Genomic DNA, 24,502 nt, shown 5'->3' with positions numbered 1-24,502 from the left:
ACCAAGCGTCTGACAGCAGCAGTGCTCTGCTCCGAGGGCTATCAGACTGCCCCGCGGAGCATGGACGAGACCTGTCCTCCCTCGCGCCTCCTAATCCCGGGGTGAAAAACAAGGTGCCCCTTCACGCAATGCCACAGGCAGGGGCCCTGAGCAGGTCTTTGCCCTAAAAGTGCGCCTTCTAGGGTATCCACAACTGCTGCCAGCCGGTCCTCCCAGAAAGAGGGGCTGTCACTTACCAGCAACTGGAGAGAACGCAATCCCCTGCTTGGTGTTGGCCGTACACCCGGAGACCTAACTGCAAAGCACGATGGCTGCCTTGGCCCCAGTTCTCATCAGCCCCTTCCGGGCCGGCGGGTGCCTCACTAGCTACAGTCCGCAGGACCGCTTCGCCGCGCGCTCTCAGTTCCGCCTCCCGGCGGTCCCGCCGCCAATTCCTCAGCTGAGCCAGTTTGCTCTCAACCACCGCCCCGCTCCGCGACACCACCAGGGTCTCGGAGCCTCCTGGTTTCCCCACACCCGGCCGCCCGAAGGGATTTTAGGGCCCTGCGTCCCTAGAAAGGAACACACCGTCCCTACCTAGGGAAAATTACTTTTGGCATTTTTTGGGGGGTTGGGGGAAGGAGTCTTACTCTGTCGCCCAGACTGGAGTGCAGTGGGGCGATCTCGGCTCACTGCAACCTCTGCCTCCTGGGTTCAAGTTATTCTCCTGCCTCAGCCTCCTGAGTAGCTGGGATTACAGGCGCGCACCACCACACCTGGCTAATTTTTGTATTTTTAGTGGGGACATGGTTTCACCATCGTGGCCACCAGGTGTGTCTTGAACTCCTGACCTCGTGATCCACCCGCCTCGGCCTCCCAAGTGCTGGGATTATAGGCATGAGCCACCGCGCCTGACGCTTTTTTTTTTTTTAGACAGTATTGCTCTGTCACCAGGCTGCAGTGCAGTGGAGCGATCTCGGTTTGCTGCAACCTCCGAATCCCTGGTTCAAGCAATTCTCCTGCCTCAGACTCCGGAGTAGCTGGGATTACAGGCACGCTTTTTTGAGGCAGAGTCTCGCTCTGTCGCCCATACTGGAGTACAATGGATCAATCTCAGCTCACTACAACCTCCGCCTCCTGGGTTCAAGCGATTCTCCTGCCTCAGCCTCCCGAGTAGCTGGGACTACAGGCACCTGCCACACCCAGCTAATTTTTTTTTGCATTTTTAGTAGAGACAGGGTTTCACCATGTTGGCCACGCTGGTCTCGAACTCCTAACCTTGTGATTTACCCACCTCAGCCTCCCAAAGTTCTGGGATTACAGGTGTGAGCCACCGCGTCCGGCATTCATTCATTCATTGAGAAGTCTCACTCGGTGGCCCAGGCTGGCATGCATACATTCATTCATTCATTCATTTATGGATTCAGAGTCTCGCTCCAGGCTGGCATTTATTTATCTATTTATTTAATTTATGGAGACAGAGTCTCCCTCTGTGGCCCAGACTGGAGTGCAGTGGTGCCAGCTAGGCTCACTGCAACCTCCGCCTCCCGGGTTCAAGCAATTCTCCTGCCTCAGCCTTTGGAATAGCTGGGACTACAGGCGCACGCTGCCACGCTAATTTGTTTGTATTTTAGTAGAGACGGAGTTTCACCGTGTTGCCCAGGCTGGTCTCGAACTCCTGAGCTCAGGCAATCCGCCCTCCTCGGCTTCCCAAGTGCTAAGATTGCGGTGTGAGTCACCGCGCCGGCCGAAGTAAACCTTTTTTGTATGTTTGTTTTACTATGGAACCGTTCACGAATTTGCGTGTCATCCTTGTGCAGGAGCCAGGCTAATCTTCTCTGTATCGTTTCAATTTTAGTGTATGTGCTGTTCAAGTGAACACACAGGCATTCAGCTTTAAATGACTGTTTTAACACCAATGTTCTTTTCTTTCCTTTTTTTTGACACATTTCCTTTTTCTTTTCTTTTCTTTTTTTTTTTTTTTTTGTTTTTTTTTTTGAGACAGAGTCTCCCTCTGTCACCCAGGAGTGCAATGGCACTATCGGCTCACTGCAACCTCCACCTCCCGGGTTCAAGCGATTCTCCTACCTTAGCCTCCTGCGTAGCTGGGATTACAGGTGACCGCCACCACGTCTGGCTAATTTTGTATTTTTTTTTTTTTTTAAGTAGAGACAGGGTTTCACCATGTTGGTCAGGCTAGTCTCCACTCCTGACCTCGCATAATCCGCCCGCCTCGGCCTCCCAAAGTGCTGGGATTGTAGGGGGTGAGCCACTGTGTCCAGCACCACTGTTCTTTTCTAATGGATTAGCGTTGCCTTCTTTAAATGCTTCAAGAGCTGTTTGGGGACTCTCAGCAAAGCCTATCATTTGCCCTGCTGGATTTCCTTTCCTTTCTGCTCCCGCCTCATTCACCCCATGTGCTTTCCCTTGACGAAACCCCCACCAGAAAAGCCTCTACCCACCTCTCAATTTCATCTAGCTAACTCCTACACACTCTTCAAGTCTCAACTCTTCAGGTCTTCCACTCATCAAGGCCTTCCTCCCAGATTTGGTTAAGTCCTCTGTTACAGATTTTGAGATGGATCTGGGTGTGGTGGCTCATGTCTACACTCAGAGGCCTGCCTGGCCCTCCCCACCAAGTATGGAAATAAAGGAAAATTTAGATTTCCTTCAGGGGAAATTCTCCACACCTATGCTTTGAGGAACTTGATAAGCAAGAAGGTAATAGTAGTTCAAAACAATAGCCTAAGAAGTTTGAGTCCTAAGATGTTTGGTTGTTTATAAAAACTAAAGATGCCACCTGCTGTGGCTCATGGTTGTAATCCCAACACTTTGGAAGGCCCAGGCGGGCAGATCTCGAGGTCAAGAGATGGAGACCATCCTGGGCAACATGGTGAAGCCCTGTCTCTTCTAAAACTACAAAAAATTAGCTGGGTATGGTGGCGCGTGCCTGTAATCCCAGCTACTCAGGAGGCTGAGGCAGGAGAATTGCCTGAACCCAGGAGGCGGAGGCTGAGGTGAGCCGAGATCGCGCCATTGCACTCCAGCCTGGGTAACATGAGTGAAACTCCGTCTCAAAAAAAAATACAAAAATTAGCTGGACGTGGTGGCGCACGCCTCTAGTCCCAGCTATTCGGGAGGCTGAGGCAGGAGAGTCTCTTGAACCCGAGAGGTGGAGATTTCCGTGAGCCAAGATCCCGCCATTGCACTCCAGCGTGGGCAACAAGAGCAAAACTCCATCTCTAGGCTACAATCTTAGTGGTCTGTAGTACAAAAAAAAAAAAAAAACTCCATCTCAAAAAAGTAAATAAGAGAAAAATAAAAACTAAAGATAACATTTTTTTTCTCCCAAAACCCCCTAAAGATAACATCTTAATATGTGTCCCTGAGTTGTTTTTCAGAAACCCAGACCCACATCAAATGAATACACTGGATCTGAGTGTGGTGGCTCATGCCTTTACACTTTGGGAGACTGAGGCAGGAGGATCCCTTGAGCCCAGGAGTTCAAACCAGCCTAGGCGATATAGTGACAGCTCATCTCCATTAAAAAATTAAAAAATTGGCCAGGCGCGGTGGCTCAAGCCTGTAATCCCAGCACTTTGGGAGGCCGAGGCGGGTGGATCATGAAGTCAAGAGATCGAGACCATCCTGGTCAACAAGGTGAAACCCCGTCTCTACTAAAAATACAAAACATTAGCTGGGCATGGTGGCGCGTGCCTGTAATCCCAGCTATTTGGGAGTGTGGTGGCAGGATTGCTTAAGTCTGGGAGATCCAGGGCTGCAGTGAGCTATGATCCCACCACTGCAAGAGTGAAACTTTGTCTCCCCAACCCCCTCAAAAAAGATATTCCATATTTTTAGGCCAAACCAATGTATAACCTCATGTACTGATACACAATTTTTCCTGTAACTTCTGCTTTTCTGAAAGTTACCCCTGCCTTTAAAAAATTCCTGGACTGGGCAGTGGCTCACATCTGTAATCCAAGCACTTTGGGAGGGTCAGGTGGGTGGATCACCTTCGGCCGAGAGTTCAAGACCAGCCTGGCCAACATGGTAAAACTCCATCTCTCTTTAAAATACAAAAATTAGCTGGGTGTGGTGGTGTACGCCTGTAATCCTAGCAACTTGGGAGGCTGAGGCAGAGAATTGCTTGATCCTGGGAGGCGGAGGTTGCAGTGAGCCAAGATAGCGCCATTGCACTCCAGTCTGGGTGAAAGAGTAAGACTCTGAATAAAAATTTTAAAAAAATAAAAAACAGCCAGGCATGGTGGCTCACACCTGTAATCCCAGCACTTTGGAAGGCCAAGGCGGGCAGATCACGAGGTCAGGAGTTTGAGACCAGCTTGGCCAACATAGTGAAACCCCATTTCTACTAAAGATACAAAAAATTAGCTGGATGTGGTGGTACATGTCTGTAATCCCAGCTACTCAGGAGGCTGAAGCAGGAGAATCGCTTGAACCCAAGAGGCGGAGGTTGCAGTGAGCCCAGATCATGCCGTTGCACTCCAGGCTGGGCAACAGGGCAAGACTCTGTCTCAAAACAAACAAACAAACAAAAAACTCTTGCTTGTAAGTCATTGGGGAGGTCAGGTCTTAATTGTGAGCTACCAGATTCTTCTTGTTTGGTGCCCTGTAAATAAATACCCTCATGTAAAGCCTGGATATGGATGTCAGGCCTTACTGCATTGGGAAGCAGACTTCAGTTTGGTTGGGTAACAAGCTTCCTCAGCAACTTTACAACTTACTTTTTTTTTTTAGACAGAGTTTTGCTCTTGTTGCCCAGGCTGGAGTGCAATGGCAAGATTTTGGCTCACTGCAATCCCCGCCTCCCAGGTTCAAGCAATTCTCCTTCCTCAGCCTCCCAAGTAGCTGGGATTACAGGCATGCCCCACCAGTCCTGGCTAATTTTGTGGTTTTAGTAGAGACCAGGTTGGTTTCATAATGTTGGCCAGACTGGTCTCAAATTTCTGACCTCAGGTGATCTGCCCACCTTGGCCTCCCAGAGTGCTGGGATTATAGGCATGAGCCACAGCGCCTGGCCTACAATTTAATCACTGAAGTTATACAACTGTATATGTAAGATTATTTGTTTAAATAATCACACCACCAACAGACATTATATAAGCTTCTTGAGATTATGACCCCTATATACTTTTTTCCCTCCTGAACCTATTTTCAGGGCCTGGCACAAAATAGGTACTTAATAAATATGATTTGTAACATGAAGGACTCCTAGGAACATTTTTGTCCTCTGGGGGCTGAAGGGTTTCCTTTTTTTTTTTCTTTTTTTTTTTTGAGACGGAGTTTCACTCTTGTTACCCAGGCTGGAGTGCAATGGCGCAATCTCGGCTCACCGCAACCTCCACCTCCTGGGTTCAGGCAATTCTCCTGCCTCAACCTCCTCAGTAGCTGGGATTACAGGCACGCGCCACCATGCCCAGCTAATGTTTTTGTATTTTTAGTAGAGACGGGGTTTTACCATGTTGACCAGGATGGTCTCGATCTCTTGACCTCGTGATCCACCCGCCTCAGCCTCCCAAAGTGCTGGGATTACAGGCTTGAGCCACCGCGCCTGGCCTTTTTTTTTCTTTTGAGACGGAGTCTCATTCTGTTGCCGGGCTGGAGTGCAGAGGCCTGATCGCCACTCACTGCAACCTCCGCCTCCTGGGTTCAAGCGACGTCTCCTGCCTCAGCCTCCCGAGTAGCTGGGATTACAGATGCACACCACCACACCTGGCTAATTTTTGTATTTTTAGTAGAGACAGGGTTTCACCATGTTGGCCAGGATAGTTTCGATCTCTTGACCTTGCGATCTGCCCGCCTCAGCCTCCCAAAATGCTGGGATTACAGGCATGAGCCACTGCGCCTGACCTGTTTTTTTCTTTTTTTTTTTGAGTTGGCATCTCTGTTGCCCAGGCTGGAGTGCAGTGGTTCGATCTCTACTCACTGCAACCTCTGCCGCTCAGGTTCAAGCGATTCTCCTGCCTCAGCCTCCTGAGCAGCTGGGATTACAGGCGACAGCCACCATGCCCAGCTAATTTTTGTATTTTTAGTAGAGATGGGGTTTCATCTTGGCCAGGCTGGTCTTGAACTCCTAACCTCGTGATCCACCTGCCTTGGTCTCCCAAAGTGCTGGGATTACAGGTGTGAGCTACCGAGCCTGGCATTTTTTTTTTTTTTTTTTGAGAGACAGTCTCACTCTGTCACCTAGGCTAGAATGCAGTGGCGAATCTTGCCTCACTGGATCTTGCCTCACTGCAATCTCTGCCCACCCAATTCAAGCTATTCTCGTGCCTCAGCTTCCCAAGTAGCTGGGACTACAGGCACATGCCACCACGCCTGACTAATTTTTTGTGTGTGTGTTTTTAGTAGAGAAGGGGTTTCACTATGTTGGCCAGGCTGGTCTCGAATGCCTGACCTCAAGTGATCCACCCGTCTTGGCCTCCCAAAGCGCTGAGATAAGAGGAGTGAGCCAATGTACCCGGCCAGAAGGGTTTCTCTGGAGTTCATTAATCTGAGGTGGAAGAGCCTGCTGTTCCAGTCTGGGTTCCCCTCTACCTTCTCTGTACTCATCTAATCTTGAATTCAGTTTGGTTTAATAATCACTAAAGTGACCTGAGGCAATTCACAAGGCTCCTCAAGGTTATAGCTATTATCCTAGATAGGCTTTCTTTCCTGATATCCCTGGCATTTTGGTCAGCCTTTTAAAAATTTGAGATAGAGCTAGCTCCCTGACTCACACCTATAATCCCAGCACTTTGGAAGGCTGATGTGGGAGGACTGCTTGAGGCTAGGAGTTGGAGACCAGCCTGGACAACAAAATGAGACCCTATCTCTGAAAAAAAAATTGTTTTAGTTAGCTGGATGTGATAGTATGCCTATGAAGTCCCAGCTACTTGGGAAGCTGAGAGAGGAGGGTTGCATGAGCCCAGGAATTCAAAGATGCAGTAAAATGCTCCACTGCACTCCAAGCCCAGGTGACAGAGCGAGACCCTCCTGTATCTTAAAAAAAAAAAAAAAAAAAAAAAGATTATAACTATAACAGTCTATACACTTTTGTAAAATACTTAAAATGAAAAAATGTAGCTACAGACTACAGGTTAAAGACTGATTCCGACATTAGCCACTCAAAGTTTCAGTTCCTGCATCTATAAAATGGGGACTAATATCTAGAAGGAATGATATCATGGGAAAATAACATACAAAAAGGAATAGATAGGGAAAAGCACCAGGCAAATATTATACTTTAACTGAATTGATGTGGCCTAGACCATTGGGGAGGCCTTGACTCCCAAACTGTAGAACCTTTTGGGGGTTTTGAGCAGAATAGGAACATGGTCAGAATTGTGGTTTTTTTTTTTTGAGACGGAGTTTCACTCATGTTACCCAGGCTGGAGTGCAATGGCGCGATCTCGGCTCACCGCAACCTCCGCCTCCTGGGTTCAGGCAATTCTCCTGCCTCAGCCTCCTGAGTAGCTGGGATTACAGGCATGCACCACCATGCCCAGCTAATTTTTTGTATTTTTAGTAGAGACGGGGTTTCACCATGTTGACCAGGATGGTCTCGATCTCTTGACCTCGTGATCCACCCGCCTTGGCCTCCCAAAGTGCTGGGATTACAGGCTTGAGCCACCGCGCCTGGCCTCAGAATTGTGTTTTTAAATGTTTCCTCTGGCAGCAGTGTGTGGGTTTTACTGGAACAAGTCAAGACTGAAAGCTGAGACAAGTAAAGAGTCTGCTGCAATTACACAGGTGAGAGGTAACAAGGGCCTGGGTTGAGTCAGTAACAACAGAGAAAGAGGGAATCCTATGAGAAACTGTAAAGGTTGGAGTCTATAAGATTTCATGGTTGGGCACAGTGGCTCACACCTGTAATCCAAGCACTTTGGGAGGCCAAGCTGGGAGGATCACGAGGTCAGGAGTTTGAGACAAGCCTGGTCAAGATGGTAAAACCCTGGCTAATATAGCCGAGTGTGGTGGCGTGCACCTATAATCTTAGGTACTCAGGAGGCTGAGGCAGGAGAATCCCTTGAACTTGGGAGGCAGAGGTTACAGTGAGCTGAGATCATGCCACTGTACTCTAACCTCGGTGACAGAGTGACACTCTGTCTCAAAAAAAAAAAAAAATTCATGATTGATTGCATGTGGCTAGCAAAAACAAAAGAGGTAGCAAAGTCCAAAGTTTTACTTGGATTAGTAAGTCTACTTCTCTCTATCTCTAGTACAACCACCTTCCTGCAGGCCACCATCAGCTCTGACCCAAGTTACAGCAACAACTCCATTATTTGCTCTCCAATAAATTATTCTCACAGTGGTTATATAGATTTTTTTTTTTTTTTTTTGAGACGGAGTCTCTCTCTGTCACCCAGGCTGGAGTGCGGTGGTGCAATCTCAGCTCACTGCAACCTCCGCCTCCTGGGTTCAAGCGATTTGTCTGCCTCAGCCTCCAGAGTAGCTGGATCTACAGGTGCATGCCACCACGCCCGGCTTGTTTTTGTATTTTTAGTAGAGACCAGGTTTCACCATATTGGCCAGCTGGTCTCAAACTCCTGACCTCGTGATCCGCCCGCCTAGGCCTCTCAAAGTGCTGGGATTACAGGCGTGAGCCACCGTGCCCCACCAGTTTTGTTTTTGTTTTTGTTTTGAGAATGGGAGTCTTTCTCTGTTGCCCAGCCTGGAGTGCAGTGGTATGATCATGGTTCACTGCAGCCTCAACCTCCCAAGTGATCCTCCCACTTTAGCCACCCAAGCAGCTGGGATTACAGACAAGTACCACCATGCCCAGCTAATTTGTTAAAATTTTTGTTGAGATGGAGTCTCCCTATGTTGCTCAGGCTAGTCTCAAGGTCCTAGGCTCAAGTGATCTTCCTGCCTTGGCCTCCCAAAGTGCTGGGATTACAGCCATGAGCCACCTTGCCTGGCCTGCTTTTTTGTTAATGGATTCATCTTAAACCATGAATTGGACCAAGTTATTCTTCTATTTAGAATTCTTCGATTGCTTCCCCAAACCTCTAAACTCCTGAAAATGGCTTACAAGTTTCTTATGGCTCTGTTTCCCTCTACTACTCCAGTCTCATCTCACCCCATTCTGCCTTACCCACCTCAGCAAGCTGATTCCTGCCTCTGGGCTTTTCTAAATGTTCTTCCTGACTGGAGCCCTTTCATTACCCATCTCCTTTTTTTTTTAAGAGACAGGGTCTCACTATGTTGCCCAGGCTGGAGTGCAGTGGCTATTTACAGGCACGATCCCACTACTGATCAGCACAGGAGTTTTGACCTGTTCCGTTTCCGACCTGGGCTGGTTCACCCCACCTTCGGCAACCTGGTTGTTCTCTGCTCCCGGGAGGTCACCATATTGATGCCAAACTTAGTGCAGACACCCAATCAGCATAGCGCACTGCAGCCCAGAACTCCTGGGCTCAAGCGATCCTCCCACCTCAGCCACCCAAGTAGCTGGGACCACAAGCACGCACCACCGCGCCCAGCAACCCATCTCCTCTTTTTGCTAGTTAGGCTTCTCATCCTTTGGATCATAGCTCAAATGTCATCTCTTGTCCTAACCATGCTATCTAAACCAGGTCCTTCCTTGCTATTTTCTGCCTCAGCACTGATTCCTCAATAGCACTTACCAATTTAAAACTTAAAAATATATATGTATTTACATTTTCGTTTCTTTCAACTATAAACTCCACAGAAGGAAGATATCTTATCTGTCCTGTTCCTTTTTACTTGGTGCCTGGCATATAAAAGGTATTTAATAAATATATTTTCTGATGGGCACTGTAGCTCAAGCCTGTAATCTCAGCATTTTGGGAGGCCGAGGCAGGAGGATCACCAGAGTTCAGGAATTCGAGACCAGCTTGGCCAACATGGTGAAACCCCATCTCTACTAAAAATACGCAAATTAGCCAGGCGTGGTGGCAGGTGCCTGTAATCCCAGCTACTTGAAAGACTGAGGCAGAAGAATCACCTGAACCCTGGAGGCAGACATTGCAGTGACCTGAGACTGTGCCATAGCACTCCAGCCTGGGCAACAAGAGTGAAAAACTCTGTCTCAAAAAATAAATAAATAAATAAGTATTTTTTCCAACTTGAGCAATATAGTGAGACCCTGTCTGTACACAAAATTTTAAAAATTAGCTAGGTGTGGTAGCACATGCCTGTAGTCCTGGTTACTCATGAGGCTGTGGTGAGAGAATTGCCTGAACCTGGGAGATGGAGGATGCAGTGAGTTATGATCACACCATTGCACTCCAGTCTGGGCAACAGAGTGAGACTCTGTCGCAAAAAAAAAAAAATGTTATGAATAAATGAAGGAAGAAGCTGGTGAAGTTATTTATGAGAAAGTGTCATGAGGAAAAGGTAGGTTTAGAGGGGAAGGTACACATCTCTAATACTGTGGTGTCAGGGTATCTGTAGACAAATAGTTGGGATTAGAAAAGGAAAAAGACACTTTGGGAGGCCAAGGTGGGTGGATCAACTGAGGTCAGGAGTTCAAGACCAGCCTGGCCAATATGGTGAAACACTATCTCTACTAAAAATACAAAAAATTAGCTGGGCATATTGGCAGGTGCCTGTAATCCCAGCTACTCGGGAGGCTGAGGCAGGAGAACCACTTGAACCTGGGAGACTGAGGTTGCAGTGAGCCAAAATCATGCCACTGTACTCTAGCCTGGGTGACAGAGGGAGACTCAGTCTCAAAAAAAGAAAAGAAAAACAATTGGCATTTGATACTGTACCTCTAGCCCTGCTCAGGTGACCTGGGGCTGAGCAGAGGCTAGCGCTCCAACTACAGTATTAGTCCTTATCACAATATAACATAATAGTTGAGAACCTAAAAGAACTTGAGACCTCTCATTACTAAGCACTCAAGTTAAAAAAAAAAAGAACTTGAGACCAACATAGTTTAGAAACAAGTGCTAGTGATGTGGTTTAGGCTACAAGTATAATAGTAACTTACAGTACTGAACTAATGAGGGTCAAAATAGAATAGGCCTGGGGCAATGGTTCAAGCCTGTAATCCCAGCACTTTGAGAGGCTGAGGCAGGCTGACTGTTTGAGTCCAGGAGTTTGAGACCAGCCTGGGCAACATGGCAAAACCCTGTCTCTACAAAAAATACAAAAATTAGTGGGTGTAGTGGTGTGAGCCTTGTAGTACCAGCTACTCAGGAGGCTGAGGTGGGAGGATCACTTCAGCCTGGGAGATATGTTTTTCTGTTTTGTTTGTTTGTTTGTTTGTTTTTATTTTGAGATGGAGTCTTGCTCTGTTGCCCAAGCTGGAGTGCAGTGGCTCTATCTCGGCTCACTGCAACCTCTGCCTCCCGGGCCCAAGTGATTCTCCTGCCTCAGCCTCCTGAGTAGCTGGGACTACAGGCATGTGTCACCACATCCAGCTAATTTTTGTATTATTAAGAGAGACAGGGTTTCACCATGTTGGTCAGGCTGTTCTCAAACTCCTGACCTCCTGATACACCCGCCTAGGTCTCCCAAAGTGCTGGGATTACAGGTGTGAGCCATTGTGCCCGGCTGAGCCTGGGAGGTTAAGGCTGCAGTGAGCTATGATCACACCACTGCACTCTAGCCTGGGTGACATAGTGAGACCTTGTTTCTATTTTTCTTTCTTGGTTCTCTACATATGGTCAAAGTTTCTAAAAAAAGAAAATAGAATAGTCAGAAGGCTAGAAGATAAGACTCTTTAAATTTATTCTGTCAAAAATGTTTACTGAATATAAACATTTTACCTGTTAAGTGTGAGGCCCCAAGCCAAGTGCTGAGAATACCCAGGTGAACAAGACACAGTTCTTGGTCTCTATTCACTGATGGTCTAACAGGGAAACAGACATGGTAACCTTGGAATTGACAGGATATGTATGGACTTATATTCCATTGAAAAAAAGATAAACGGCCGGGCGTGATAGCTCACGCCTGTAATCCAAGCACTTTGGAGGCCAAGGTGGGCAGATCACCTGATGCCAGGAGTTTGAGACCAGCCTATCAACATGGTGAAACCCCATCTTTATTAAAAATAAAAATAAAAAATAAAATAAAAAAAGATAAACACAGACACAAATAGGGCCAGGAGCGTTGCTTGTGCCTATAACCACAGCACTTTGGGAGGCTGAGGCAGGAGAATCACTTGAGGCCTGCAGTTTGGGACCAGCCTGGGGCAACATGGTGAGACCTCATCTCTATAAAATAATTTAAAAAGACACAAATAAGGCCGGGCGTGGTGGCTCACACCTGTAATCTCAGCACTTTGGGAGGCCGAGGCAGGCGGATCACCTGAGGTCAGGAGTTCAAGACCAGCCTGACCAACATGGTGAAACCCCATCTTTAATTTAAAAAATAAAAAAAAAGTTAAAACAATGGTAAGTGTAATGAAAAAACATAAGCCAAGTAAGAGGGACAGAGTGAGCTGTGTTACATAGGATATTTAGAGAAGCCCTCTTCAATTAAAGTAACATTTGAACAAAGGCCTAAAGGAGTAAGAGATTGAGCTCCCTGGATGTCTTGGGGAAGAGCATCCCAAGTAACGGAAATAAGTGTAATGGCAGGTTTGTGCTTGGATAGCTAGAGAAATAGCAAATGTGTCTGGAATGGAGTGAGTGGGGAACAGTGTGGAAGTCAAAGAGGTAGCAAGGCCAGGTCATGTGGGGCCTTGAAGGGTATGGGTAGCACTTTGGATTTCACTTAGCTTGTGATTAGAAAAGTCATGCATAAAAATTTTAACTTGATAGAGCAAGCAAAGGTAGTAATCACAGACGTGGGAGTATAGGAAAGTAAAAATGAAATCAGTATTTCAGGAACTCAATTCAACATGTGGAATAGATTAGAGAGAGGCAATCCAGAAGGCTATTCATTCCAACAGTTCAAGTGCAAGATGATGAAAACTAACCAGAATGGGCAGCAAGAATGGTAAGAGCTACATAAAAATGAAAAGTTTTCAAAGAAAGCAATGGGGTTTTCAAAGAAAGCAATGGGATTTTCAGGCTTGGTGTGGGATGAATGTACTTGTAATACAGCTTCAGAGCGGCTAACTTCAGATACAAACAGATGTCCTGCCAGAAGCAAATGAGGCCAAAGAAACTGTTCTTCAGATGGAACCACAAGAGAGTTTCAGTAAACAAAACAGTTGTTCTTCTAAACCTTTTGTAATTGAAACTGTTCTTTGTTTGAAATAGAAGTGAAACAATCTTTATTTTTAATAATTAAAGGACCCAAAATGATTTTCCCCTTCCTGAGAAGTAAACCAAATGGATCCTATTTAGCACCTGAAAATGCAACAGTCATGAGCAGGCAGGCAAAGGAGCTCATGTGAGCCTAAGTCCATTTCTGCATATCAGCAAATTTTATTAGAATTGCTTGTCTCCTAGTTTTGAGTCTAAATAATCAAATATAATGGAATATTCTTAGTATAGTGCTTATATCCTTACTGAAACAGTTTCTTGTCACTAATTTTTTGGTTTACAATTTTTTTTTTTTTTTTTTTTGAGACGGAGTCTTGCTCTGTTGCCCAGGCCGGAGTGTAGTGGCATGCTCTCAGCTCACTGGAACCACCACCTGGGTTCAAGTGATTCTCCTGCCTCAGCCACCTGAGTAGCTGGGATTACAGGGGCCTGCCACCATGCCCGGCTAATTTTTTGTATTTTTTGTAGAGATGGGATTTCACCATGTTGGCCAGGCTGGTCTTGAACTGACCTAGTGATCTGCCTGCCTAGGCCTCCCAAAGCGCTGGGATTACAGGCCTGAGCCACTGCGGCCGGGCTACAGATAAAAAAGTAGAATATATTACTGACATCAGTTTAGAAAAGTGTATGGCAGTGTAGAGTAAATACAGGTAACTGAACAAAGAAATATCAATAACAATTGGTAAGAGCAATTTTTTTTTGAGACAGGGTCTGGCTTTGTGCCCCAGGCTGGATTGCAGTGGCAAGATCTCAGCTCACTGTGACCTCTGCCTCCCAGGTTCAAGTGATTCTCCTGCCTCACCCTCCGGAGTAGCTGGGATTGCAGGCACCCACCACCACACCTGGCTAATTTTTGTATTTTTAGTCGAGACAGAGTTTCATCATGTTGGCCAGCCTGCTCTCCAATGTCTGACCTCAAGTGATTCGCCCACCTTGGTCTCCCAAGGTGCTGGGAATATAGGTGTGAGCCACTGCACCTGCCCAAGAGCAATTGTTATAATTGCTATTGCCAATAATTTTTTCAGGCTGGGCGTGGTGGCTCACGCCTGTAATCCAAGCACTTTGGAGGCCAAGGCGGGCGGATCACCTGAGGTCGGGGATTCAAGACCAGTCTGACCAACATGGGGAAACCCCGTCTTAAAAAAAAAAAAGATAAAAAAAAAGAAAAAATAATAATAATTTTTTCATATTTCTGTGACCACACTTTAAGATGTCATCAAAGGATTTGATATTGTGTGGAAAATACTTAATAGGAAAACTACTTAACTTTTAAAATATGTTGTCCCATCTCAATCACATAAACTTATCTTCCTACTATCCCAAAGGTTAGGCAGATGACAAATGCTGTTTTTCTCTTCTCTCTCTCTGTCTGACTCAGAATATATATATACACACACATATATATATGTATATATATATACAGGGTCTTGCCTAGGCTGGAGTGCAGTGGCACAATCACAGCTTACTGCAGCCTCGACCTCCCAGGTGCAAGCAATCCTCCCACCTGTCTCCTGAGTAGCTGGGACTACAGGTGTGCATCACCATGCCCAGCTAATTTTTTACATGTTTTGTAGAGATGGGGTTTTGCCATATTGCTCAGACTGTTCTCCAACTCCTGGGCTTAGGGGATCCACTTCCCTCAGCCTCCCAAAGTCCTGGGATTATAGGCATGAGTTACCATACCTAGCTTTCAATACTGTAGTGCTGATTACACTGAAAGTGTAAAAAACATTTGAAATAATCATTGTTGGAGGGGGTGGGGCTGAAAAGATTTTTATTTATTTATTTATTATTATTATTTTTTAACTTTTTTTTTTTTTTGAGACAGAGTTTCGCTCTTGTTACCCAGGCTGGAGTGCAATGGCACGATCTCGGCTCACTGCAACCTCCGCCTCCTGGGTTCAGGCAATTCTCCTGCCTCAGCTTCCTGAGTAGCTGGGATTACAAGCACGCGCCACCATGCCCAGCTAATTTTTTTGTATTTTTAGTAGAGACGGGGCTTCACCATGTTGACCAGGATGGTCTTGATCTCTTGACCTCGTGATCCACCCGCCTCGGCCTCCCAAAGTGCTGGGATTACAGGCGTGAGCCACCGCGCCCGGACTAAGATTTTTAAAAAAGAAAGAAATAATCATTGTTTTGAGGACACAAATAGTAACACAGCAACTTAGAGGTGGAACAAATTTTAGAAAAAACATTGTTTACTTTTACTAAATTATTTATGTTGATTTAACCTGATTTAACCAACTAGACTACATTTAAAATCTCTGGGGTCGGGCGCAGTGGCTCATGCCTGTAATCCCAGCACTTTGGGAGGCCGAGGTAGGCAGATCACCTGAAGTCAGGAGTTTAAGACCAGCCTGGTTAACATGGTAAAACTCCGTCTCTATTAAAAATACAAAAATTAGCTGGGCATGGTGGCGGGTGCCAGTAGTCCTAGCTACTTGGGAGGCTAAGACAGGAGAATTGCTTGAACCTGGGAGGTGAAGGTTGTAGTAAGCCAAGATTGGGCCACTGCACTCCAGCCTGGCGACAGAGCAAGACTCTGTTGCAAAAAGAAAAAAAATCTGAACACACAGATATTGCTTAAATAGCACAAAGTTCAAAGAAAGCTCAATTTAACCAAATCAAACCACTGTGCCAAGGTAAAAACAAATCGAGATCATTCCAAAGGAGTTGCATAAAAAGAGAGCTAATGCAGGTTTGAGATCAGGTATTTGCCTTTTTGAAGAGTGACCCTGATTTTATCTGACCTCAGAAAGGCTGTTTCTCTCTGAGCTCCAATTTCTCTTCAAAACATTGAGAGGCTTGTGTCTGCGCAATTTTAAAGTGTTCTTGGATCTATAATTTGGGATTTTGTTATAGTGGCCCTAAACTAAAAACAATTTAACCAAAAGCATCATCTTCTTCTTAAAGATTTTAACTGGGCATGGTAGCTCAAACCTGTATTCTCATTTTGGAAGAATGAGGCAGGAGGATCTCTTGTGAGACCTTCTCTTTACCACCCTCCCCCCCAAAAAAAAAAACCTAACCAGGCATAATGGCACATATCCGTAGTCACAACTACTCAGGAGGCTGAGGCTGGAGGATTGGTTGAGCAAAGGAGGTTGAGGCAGCAGTGAGCTGCATGAGTGCACCACTGCTCACCAGCCTGGGCAACAGAATAAGACTCTGCCTCAAAAAAAAAAAAAAAAGATATTGTACTTGGATCTTGTATAAAGGAATTGAATTGTTGAATGCTACTTAGAGCAAATACATTTTTAGTCAAGTTCTGAGGGAACTAACATGGCTACCATGGTGAAACCCCATCTCTACTAAAAATACAAAATTTAGCCAGGCATGGTGGCAGGCACCTATAAGCCCATTGGGAGGCTGAAGCAGAATTGCTTGAACCTGAGAGGCAGAGGTTGCAGTGAACTGAGATCGTACCACTGCACTCCAGCCTGGGCGACACAGCAAGACTCTATTTCAAAAAAAAAAATTTTTTTTTAAATAGAGATAAGAGGACTCTCGTTGTTGTCCAGGCTGGTCTCAAACTCCTGGCCTCAAGTAATTCTTCTGTCTCAGCCTCCCAAAGTGAATGAATAACAAGAAGTGAGACACCTTGCCCAGCCTGACACAGTGATTTGGAATTAGGTAAGATGTACTTCACATTGAGGTTTCAGAACCACGTGGCATGACATTTTAATCAACAGTGCAAATCTATAAAGAAGGGCTTTATCATCAGCACAGAGCAGGAAAAACCCTAAACCGAACGAAGGTAGCTAAGATGATTACTGAGTCATTAATTAACTATGTTGTCTAATCACCCCAGTTTCTACCTCTGTTTGGCTTCAAAAGTCAAAAAAGTCAACTTGCAAAAAAAAAAAAAAAGCCTACTTGCCCGGAAAGGAAGTTTGAATTCTTTACCTTACTGTAAACTCTTAGAAGTGGAAACAAAACTGCCATTTAAATGTGTTTGCTGTTAATGAACTTGAGCGTGACTATGCTATGAATCAGCAGTTTCAAAATGAATATTCCTGAGTCCTCTAGTCAAAAGGCAAAGCCTTCCTCTTTGGCTTGATCACACTATTAATATGTACACATATTTAACCACCGCTTTTTAAAACCCCTTACAATTTACACCTGTTTGGGTGAACGACTGAATAACTAAATGTGAAAGCCTATGAAGAGCTTTCTTAATAAAATAAATAAAGCTGCATTTTATTCTAGGATATTTAGTAACATTTACACTGAAGATGACGACGAAATGTGAATGAAATACTGCGATGAACAATAACCGTCCCAGCTACTAGTGGTGGTACGGTCTCAACGGAGGACGATGACTTCTGAGGTCTCAAGTAATCATCACAGGACCCGGGGAGCGGAACTGTCAGTCCCACCCCACGAAAGCGGCTACAGAATCCCAGATTGCCCCACGATCCCAGTTCTGCGAGTGAGGTCACGTTCACAAAGCCGGGAATTTCCACAGCGGTGACACACGGCACTTCCGGCCGGCCGTGAGAGTCAGTGACGTGGCAGCAAGGCTAGGCACGGTCGTCGGGGTCGGGACACCAGGAGCTGTCAGGTGCCCTCGGGGCAACCCCGCTGGAAGAAAAGAGCTCGCCGGCAGCCACTGCGGCAGCGAGGCCGGAGCCGGAAGTGCCACGTGTCCTGATTGCGGCTGCGCGGCCGGGGGCTGACAGACACTTCCGGCCGAGGCCTCCTTCCTTCTAGGTTTGGCTGCCTCCCTGTAGCCCTGCATTCGCGGCCCCGCCGGCCCGACTTTCTAGCCTCAGTTCCCAGGCTAGGCCGTGGCCGCCGGTGGCCTGGGGAGAGTGCGGCGCCATGCCTCGGGCTTGATGCGCCGCCCTCTCTTTTCCCAGTCTTCAGTCTTAAGTTGTTAGCCTCCTCCCTCCGCTTTCAGCAGTTGTCTTTCAGCTCTGTTCTTGGCCCTGTTGTCGACCCGGACCAGCCCCTTCCAACCCAGATAACCGCCGTCGTCATGTCCCAGCCGGGAATACCGGCCTCCGGCAGCGCCCCAGCCAGCCTCCAGGCCCAGAACGGAGCCGCCTCGGCCTCGGGGTCTCCCTACGCTAACGGTAAGTGCTGTCCGAGGGGAGGGCTCAGCCTGGCCGGGGCTGAAACTGACCTTTGCGTGCCGCTGCTGCTTGAGGCGACATGGAGAGGGTGACCTCCCTACTGGGTTCTGGCCCGGATGGTGGTGGACGGCTGGGCCAGGGGACCACGGCGATTGTGCACCTGTAGCCCCAGGATTGTCTTAGGCTTTCACATTTATTTATTCAGTCGGTCACCAAAACAGTAATTAAGTACCTGCTGTATGCAGCGTCCTGGGTGAAACATGGGTGAGAAACTGCCTTAAAACTCGAATGTAAGGATCATAGTGTTTGTGTGCCTTCGCCTTCCGTGCCACCTCACCCCAGTCTCCTAGAAAGCAGGATTTATGGTCTGATTCATCTGGGCTCTGCAGGCCCTGAAGTGGGTTGGCAGTCGTACCCAGTCTGATTTTCTGATGATGAATGCATGCTTTTGGGACACCCCCTTTAGGGCCTGCCCATCCCTCCCAGAATTGTACCTACAACACCTGTTGAGTGTTTCAGCTGTTGAAAAACCAAATAGAAGGGACGATCTCCTGTTTGATTTCTAGATCTCTGTACAGCACTTGGAAAGTTGTTGGACACAGCTCTTTCAATCCCTGACAGGAGTCTACATGTACATTATAGTTTGTCATTTGGCGTGAGAATGTCTTATAATTTTATACCTCTTCTAGGATTCCTTAAATCGTCCTACTTTATGATTTGCTAAGATTATATCAATTTATAATAGACAAAGTCTTTCTGCCAACAGATTGCCTACTTACAAATTTACCTACAAATCTCTGGTTTACAGAAATAAAACTAGTAGAATGATGCTAAAGAGCTTAGTTGCCCATTGGAGTCTAAGATTTCTGCTAAGTTGGAGAAAACAGATAGTGACTAAAATTGCTAATTTACATTGTTTTTAGAGAAGACTGCTGTTTTCTTTACAGAGATGGCTCTAAAAGACTTTTAAAAATGTCTGAGTAGGCAACTATGTGGGCAGAAGAAAGAATAAATGGAGGAAAGCAACTGAAAGGGTGTTAAGTTGAATTAATCATTCTTTCTCAAAATTATGGTAACAGATTGTGTAATACATTTTATTCTAGGATATTTAGTAACATTTACACTGAGGATGAGAACAACTTAAAATGTTATATGGCTATGGATTTTTCTTATAATCTATAAATTGCGGTTTTACATCAACTTTAAATGACAAATCCTTAAATGTGCTTCTACGTTTATAGATGGGTGTGTCATAATATTGAAATGTTTGACATAATGTCATAATATTGAAATGAAGAGGTTTGACCACTGTGGTATGCTGTATTAGAAATATTATCACTATGTTGGTTTGATACAGTCCAACAGACATTTGATGCACATATTCTAAGTTCTGTCTTGAGGATATAAAAGAGAATAAGAAAGCATTACCTGTACATAGGTTGTCCATAGCCAGTTGGGGAATTCGCATATTTAACTGGTGACTGCAATTCAGGGTGATGGCAGCTGGAAGAATGTGACCAACTGAGAGGTGGGGAATGAAACCATAGGACTGCAGTTAAAGCCTCTTTGTTTGTCATTTATCTTAGGAGACAAGGTCTCATTCTGTCACCCAGGCTGGAGTGCAGTGGCGTGATCACAGCTTACTGCATTCCCAGCCTTCCAATACCTGGCTAATTTTTTTTTTTTTTGAGACAGGGTCTCACTCTGTTGCCAGGTGCCAGGCTGGAGTTCAGTGGCACAATCTCGGCTCACTGCAGTTATGCCTCAGCCTCCCGAGTAGCTGGGACTACAGGCGCAGGCCACCACCCCCAGCTAATTTTTGTATTTTTAGTAGAGACGGGGTTTCACCATGTTGGCCAGGATGGTCTCAATCTCTTGACCTCGTGATCTGCCTGCGCTGGCCTCCCAAAGTGCTGGGATTACAGGTGTGAGCCACCATGGCGGGCATTTTTTTTTTTAATAAATGTGTTTTTTTTTTTTTTTTTTTTTTTTTTTTTTTTTTTGAGACGGAGTTTCGCTCTTGTTACCCAGGCTGGAGTGCAATGGCGCGATCTCGGCTCACCGCAACCTCCGCCTCCTGGGTTCAGGCAATTCTCCTGCCTCAGCCTCCTGAGTAGCTGGGATTACAGGCACGCACCACCATGCCCAGCTAATTTTTTGTATTTTTAGTAGAGACGGGGTTTCACCTTGTTGACCAGGATGGTCTCGATCTCTTGACCTTGTGATCCACCCGCCTCGGCCTCCCAAAGTGCTGGGATTACAGGCTTGAGCCACCGCGCCCGGCCTAAATAATGTTTTTCTAGCGATAAGGTCTCCCTGTGTTGCCCAGGATGGTCTTTAACTTCCCGCCTAAAGCACTCTTCCCTCCTTAGCCTTCCAAAGTGCTGGAATTACAGGCCTGAGATTATAGGCATGAGCAACCACACCTTTTTGTTGTTGTTGTTGTTGAGACAGGTCTCTCTATGTTGCCTAGGCTGGTCTGAAACTCCTGGCCTCAAGTGATCCTCCTGACTCAGCCTTCCAAAATGCCGGGATTAGAGGCATGAGCTACTGAGCCTGATCTGGGTTGTTTTATTGTTCATCCCACTAATACAAAGAGTAGGGATGTGGTATCAAGTTGAAGGAGAGGATATTTTTCAAGAGGTGAGAAAATGTTTCAATGCTGGGGTCTAGTTTTGGTTAACTATTCCAAAGCAGTAGTTGATGCTTACATATTCTGTTGAAAACTTTTTTTTTTTTCTTGAGATGGAGTTTCGCTCTTGTTGCCTAGGCTTGGAGTGTAATGGCACGATCTCAGCTCACTGCAACCTCTGCCTCCCTGATTCTAGCAATTCTCCTGTCTCGGCCTCCTGAGTAGCTGGGATTATAGGCGCATGCCACCAGGCCTGGCTAATTTTTTTTTTGAGGCAAGAGTCTTGCTGCATCACCAGAAGCCAGGATGGAATGCAGTGGCAGGCCTCGGCTCACTGCAACCTCTACCTCCCAGGTTCAAGCAATTCTCCTGCCTCAGCCTCCCGAGTAGCTGGGACTACAGGTGTGTACCACCACGCCCAGCTAATTTTTGTATTTTTAGTAGAGACGGGGTTTCTTTTTTTTTTTTTTTATAAAGACGGGGTTTCACCATGTTGGTCAGGCTGGTCTTGAACTCCTGACCTCAGGTGATCCGCCTGCCTTGGTCTCCAAAGTGCTTGGATTACAGGTGTGAGCCACCATGCCTGGGCTTGAGACGGGGATTCACCATGTTGGTCAGGATGGTCTCAGTCTCTTGACCTCGTGATCCGCCCGCCTCGGCCTTCCAAAATGTTGGGATTACAGGCGTGAGCCACTGTGCCTGGCCTAATTTTTGTATTTTTAGTAGAGACAGCGTTTCCTCATATTGGTCAGGCTGGTCAGGCTGGTCTCGAACTCCTGACCTCAGGTGATCCACTTGCCTCGGCCTCCCAAAGTTCTAGGATTACAGGCATGAGCTACCACGCCTGGCCAAAAACTCTCAAGTATTTAATGAAGTTTGCTTAAATTACATGTTACAGTATAATTAGATCTTCAGTTTGCTTTTGTTTTTTTGTTTTTGAAATGGAGTCTTGCCCTGTCGCCCAGGCTGGAGTACAGTGGTGTGATCTTGGCTCACTGCAACCTTTGCCTCCTGGGTTCAAGTGATTCTCTGGCCTCAGCCTCCTGAGTAGCTGGGACTACAGGCGGGCGCTACCACGCTCAGCTAATTTTTGTATTTTTAGTAGAGATGGGGTTTCACCATGTTGGTCAGGATGGTCTTGATCTCTTGACCTCATGATGCACCTGCTTCAGCTGCCTGAAGTGATGGGATTACAGGTGTGAGTGACCGCACCCAGCGGACACGTTTTTTCTAAGTCTTTGTGTATACACATTTCCTTTCCAAAAATTGATAGCAAGTTGGACTGCAAGACCATTTAAAGTAATGGATGTTAATCTGATTATCATGTAATAAGGCCAGAGGCAAATAATGACTGCCACCGTTAATTAGTGCCTTTATTGACCGAATCAACTTGCAAAGGCAGTTAGAAACTGCAGTTTTGTTTTGTTTTGCCTTTTCAGGCAGGGTCTCACTTTGTCCCCCGGACTAGAGTGCAGTGGTGCAGTCTTGGCTCACTGCAGCCATAACCACAAAGGTTCAACCGATCCTCCTGACTCAGCTCCCAATGTAGCTGGGATTACAGGCATTTGCCACCATGCCCAGCTAATTTTTGTATTTTTTGTAGAGACAGGGTTTTACCATGTTGGTCAGGCTGGTCTCGAATTCCTGAGCTCAAGAGATCTACCTGCCTTGGCCTCCCAAAATTCTGGGGTTGCAGCCACTGCACCTGACCAGAAACTGCAGTTTTATTAATTTAATTAATTAATTTATTTATTTATTTGTGATGGAGTCTTGCTCCGTCACCTAGGCTGGAGTGTAGCGGTGCGATCTTGGCTCACTACAGCATCTGTCTCCTGGGCCACAGAGTGAGATACCTTCAAGCTATTCTCCTGACTCAGCCTCCTGAGTAGCTGGGATTATAGGCACCCACCACCATGTCTGGCTAATTTTTGTATTTTTTTTTCTTTTTTTTAAGACAGGGTTTCACCATGTTGATCAGGCTGGTCTTGAACTCCCGACCTCAGGTGATCTGCCCGCCATGGCCTCCAAAGTGCTTGGATTACAGGCGTGAGCCACTACGCCCGACCTAATTTTTGTATTTTTAATAGAGGTGGAATTTCACCATGTTGGCCAGGCTGGTCTCAAATTACTGACCTAAGGCAATCTGTCCACCTTGGCCTCCCAAAGTGCTGGGATTACAGATGTGAGACACTGCATTTGGCCAATAGTTAGCTATTTTTCTGTGACTTTTATTTATACTGTCTTGTAGGACACCATAATTAGTGGAACCATATTATGGAGAGCCTTGAATTAACTTAAAATTGATCATTCAATTGTATTCATGTATGATAGGCGGAAAGTATGAACTGTGTCTGGCGGATAGTAGCTCAAATATATTTATGTAATGTATTAATGAATGGATAGCTTAAGAATAAAAAGATTTTGCCGGGCGTGGTGGCTCACGCCTGTAATCCCAGCACTTTGGGAGGCCAAGGCGGGTGGATCACGAGGTCAAGAGATCGAGACCATCCCGGTCAACATGGTGAAACCCTGTCTCTACTAAAAATACAAAAAATTAGCTGGGTGTGGTGACGCGTGCCTGTAATCCCAGCTATTCAGGAGGCTGATGCAGGAGAATTGCCTGAACCCAGGAGGTGGAGGTTGCAGTGAGCCGAGATCGCGCCATGGCACTCCAACCTGGGTAACAAGAGCGAAACTCCGTTTCAAAAAGAGAATAAAAAGATTTTGAGTGTTCACTTGGAATTTTAGGGGAAACCTAAAATTCTGGAAGACATCTTTTTTCCCTCCTATGGAATTTATATAAAAGGGGTAGTTTATTCGGTTCTTTTTTGTGACTGTTGAGCAGGCTTTTTTTTTTTTTTTTTTTTTTTTTGAGACAGAGTTTCGTTCTTGTTGCCCAGGCTAGAGTGCAGTGGCGCGATCTTGACTCACTTCAACCTTCGCCTCCCGGGTTCAAGCTATTGTCCTGCCTCAGCTTCCTAAGTACGTGGGATTACAGGGGTGGGCCACTAGGCCCGTCTAATTTTTTGTATCTTTAATAGAGATGGGGTTTCACCATGTTGGCCACCTGACCTTGTGATGCGCCCACCTCAGCCTCTCGAAGTGGTGGGATTATAGGCATAAACCACCATGCCTGGGTCAGGCTTTCTTTAAGAAACTAATAGCCTTTTGGCCAGGCTGGTCTCAAAACTCCTGACCTCAGGTGATATTCCCGTCTCAGCTTCCCAAAGTGCTGGGATTACAGGCGTGAGCCACCAGGCCCAGCCACATGAGATTTTTTACTGATGTAGATTCTGGGATCCTTTTGAATCCTATGAAATAAGATTTTATAAAGGTGGGACCTGGGATCTCAATTTAGACCATTATTATAGCAGGTTCCTCTGATTCTGAAGCTCCTGGTTCCGTGGGAAGCACTCATCTGCATTCAGTCTTGCGTCTAACTTTCTAATTTAGCCTCTTTACCCACACATACCAAAATTGTCCTTAAGGTCACAAGGCCAGGCACAGTGGCTCACACCTGTAATCCCAGCACTTTGAGAGATCAGGAGACCCATAGTGAAACCTCATCTCTCTCTCTTTTTTTTTTTTTTTTTTTTTTGTGAAACCTCATCTCTAATAAAGAC

General features: G+C 46.1%; 1 protein-coding gene and 1 non-coding gene across 7 annotated transcripts in view; one reads left to right on the top strand and one right to left on the bottom strand.

Annotated features, from left to right (window-relative positions):
- Positions 1–1,754: 1,754 nt before the first annotated feature.
- LOC116554172 lies at positions 1,755–1,861 on the bottom strand. Its single transcript, XR_004270091.1, has one exon. It is a non-coding gene; the product is annotated as a U6 spliceosomal RNA (small nuclear RNA).
- A 15,472-nt stretch (positions 1,862–17,333) lies between these two features.
- Positions 17,334–24,502, top strand: part of SEC24A (SEC24 homolog A, COPII coat complex component) — a 74,406-nt gene continuing 67,237 nt past the window's right edge. For 2 of the 6 annotated variants that reach the window (XM_032249665.1, XM_032249591.1), the window contains exon 1: positions 17,832–18,247. In XM_032249665.1, the coding sequence (XP_032105556.1) occupies positions 18,151–18,247 (97 nt within the window). In that variant the 5' untranslated portion in view covers positions 17,832–18,150. Of the gene's footprint in view, positions 18,248–24,502 lie in introns of all 6 variants that reach the window. The other 4 variants (XM_032249935.1, XM_032249884.1, XM_032249803.1 and 1 more) reach the window with 4 other exon arrangements.

The sequence above is a fragment of the Sapajus apella genome, unplaced genomic scaffold (genome assembly GCF_009761245.1).
Source record: "Sapajus apella isolate SASKATOON/1434 unplaced genomic scaffold, GSC_monkey_1.0 scaffold1, whole genome shotgun sequence".
Taxonomy (NCBI): domain Eukaryota; kingdom Metazoa; phylum Chordata; class Mammalia; order Primates; family Cebidae; genus Sapajus; species Sapajus apella.
This window is presented reverse-complemented; position numbering and strand designations above follow the sequence as displayed.